This window comes from Notamacropus eugenii, chromosome 3 (assembly GCF_028372415.1).
Source record: "Notamacropus eugenii isolate mMacEug1 chromosome 3, mMacEug1.pri_v2, whole genome shotgun sequence".
Lineage (NCBI taxonomy): Eukaryota > Metazoa > Chordata > Mammalia > Diprotodontia > Macropodidae > Notamacropus > Notamacropus eugenii.
In genome coordinates this window covers 230,563,074-230,565,393 of record NC_092874.1, presented here as the reverse complement: position 1 = coordinate 230,565,393, position 2,320 = coordinate 230,563,074, and the positions used below count along the sequence as shown (strand labels likewise).

General features: G+C 36.7%; 1 protein-coding gene across 1 annotated transcript; it reads right to left on the bottom strand.

The window, feature by feature from the left end:
* Positions 1-1,075: 1,075 nt before the first annotated feature.
* On the bottom strand, positions 1,076-2,005 carry LOC140531464 (olfactory receptor 2AP1-like). The gene has a single exon (XM_072650405.1). The coding sequence runs from the start codon at positions 2,003-2,005 to the stop codon at positions 1,076-1,078; it is 930 nt and encodes a 309-aa protein (XP_072506506.1).
* Between the last annotated feature and the right edge of the window lie 315 nt (positions 2,006-2,320).

Genomic DNA, 2,320 nt, shown 5'->3' with positions numbered 1-2,320 from the left:
CCTTTTAGTCTGCCTCTTGCCTACCTTTCCAATCTTACTATGTCTCATATTACTTATGCTTTATTTTCTAGACAAATGAGCCTCATAATATATGACATTCTACCTCCTGCTTTTGTTCTTTTACATGTGGAGACCCTCACATAAGGAATGTATTTCTGTCTTACTAGCCATTTTTAAAAAAATACTATATTTTTTTCCAATTACATATAAAAACAAATTTTAACATGCTTTTAAAAAACTTTTGAGTTCCAAATTCTCTCCCTCTCACCCTTCTTTTTACACTCCTACCTCCCTCTTCCCTGAGATGGCAAGCAATTTGATATAGGTTATACATATGCAGTCTTGCAAAGCATATTTCTATATTAGTCATGTTATAATGTGAAAAAATGTGGAGCAAAAAGAACCTATGAAAAAATAAAATAAGAAATAGTATTCTTCAGTCTTCATTCAAACTCCATCAGTTCTTTCTCTGGAGGTGGATAGCATTTTTCATCATAAGTCCTTTGCAATTGTCTTGCATCTTTGTATTGTTGAGAATAGCTAAGTTATTCACCGTAGATCATCATACACTATTGCTGTTACTGTGTACAATGGCTCTACTCATGTCACTTTGCTTGAGTTTATTTACGTCTTTCCAGGTTTTCTGAAAGTATCCTGCTTTTCATTTCTTATAACACAATTCCATCACAATTATATGCCACAACTTCTTCAGCCATTTCCCAATTGATGGGTACCCCTTTGACTTCCAATTCTTTGCCATTACAAAAAAGAGCTGCACAAATACTATAGTATATATAAGTCCTTTTCCTCTTTTTTAAAAAATCTCTTTCGAATATAGATCTAGTAGTGATATTGCTAGGTCAAAGGGTACATAGTTTGAGCCTAGTCCTAAAATGCTCTCCAAAATGGTGGAATCAGTTCACAACTCCACCAACAGTGCATTGGTGGTCCAATTTTCCCATATCCAACAACTGTCATTTCCCTTTTCTGTCATATTAGTCAATTTGATTGGAGTGAGTGCTTCATTTACCTATTTTCTTCTAATTTTTCACTCAGGCTTGAATTGAGTATCTCATTAATGATTCATGATCTTTTGAACCAAGTCCTTGAAGGCTTGTATCACTTGTTTGTTCCTTAGGGTGTAAATGAAAGGATTTAGCAGGGGAGTGATTGAGGTTGGAAACATACTTACTTCCTTATGAAAGGTGAAATCTTCCTTTGCTGAGGGTTTAATATACATGAAGATACAGCTGCCATAGAAGAGAGAAATGACAATCATATGGGAAGAACAGGTGGAAAAGGCCTTTTTCCTTTGCTGGGCAGAAGGAAATCTGAGAATCGTCTGAATAATGTTTGAATACGAGACAATCACCAAACCTAAGGTGGACATCAGTGTCGCTATAGCTAAAAGAGAATCAACTAGCTCTACCAGATTTGTGTCTGAGCAAGAGAGCTTTAGAAGGGGAGTAGTATCACAGTAATAATGATTTATTATATTGGATGAGCAGAAGTCTAGGAAACTAGCCATTAAGACTGCTGGGGAAGCAATCAGGAACCCAGCCAGCCAAGAGCAGAAAATAAGCAGGATGCAGACTCTGCTGCTCATGATGGTTGTGTAATGCAAGGGTTTTTTAATGGCAACATAGCGATCATAGGACATGGCAGCCAGAAGGTAAAATTCTGTGGCCCCCAGAAATATGGCAAAAAAGTATTGAAGGAAGCAGCCAACAAAGCTGATGGCTTTGTTCCCTGTTGAGATGCTCAGTAGGATTCTGGGAGTAAAAACAGATGTGAAGAAAATTTCTAAGATGGAAAAATTCCGAAGGAAGAAATACATAGGTGTCTGGAGGTGGGAATCCAACAGAGTAAGAGCGATAATGATCAGATTACTGATGACACTGGACACATAGATGAGAAGGAGAGAGAAAAACACCACCACTTGGAGTTCAGATGCATCTGTCAGTCCCAGAAGAATGAAGTCAGTCAGTGTGGTGAGATTTTTCATTGTGACCTAACTGAATCTGAATGTTAAAAGGAGAGATATCAGAAGTTGGATAACCAGTAGAATCCACTGATGATGATAACAATAATGCTTATAAACATAGTAATAATAACAATTAGCATTATATAATGGATATATGTGCTAGGCATTGTGCTAAATACTTTACAAATACCTCATCTGAACTTTAAACCACTCTGGGAGTTAGGTGCTATTATTATCTCAATTTTATAGTTGAGAAAACTGGGAAAGATGTTAAGTGACTTTATCAGGGTCATGCAACTAATAAAAGTGTCTGAGGCTATCTGGTTGATTCATCCC

Coding starts and splice junctions, on each gene's coding strand:
- LOC140531464 (XM_072650405.1), bottom strand. CDS start 2,005: ATGAAAAATCTCACCACACTGACTGACTTCATTCTTCTGGGACTGACA.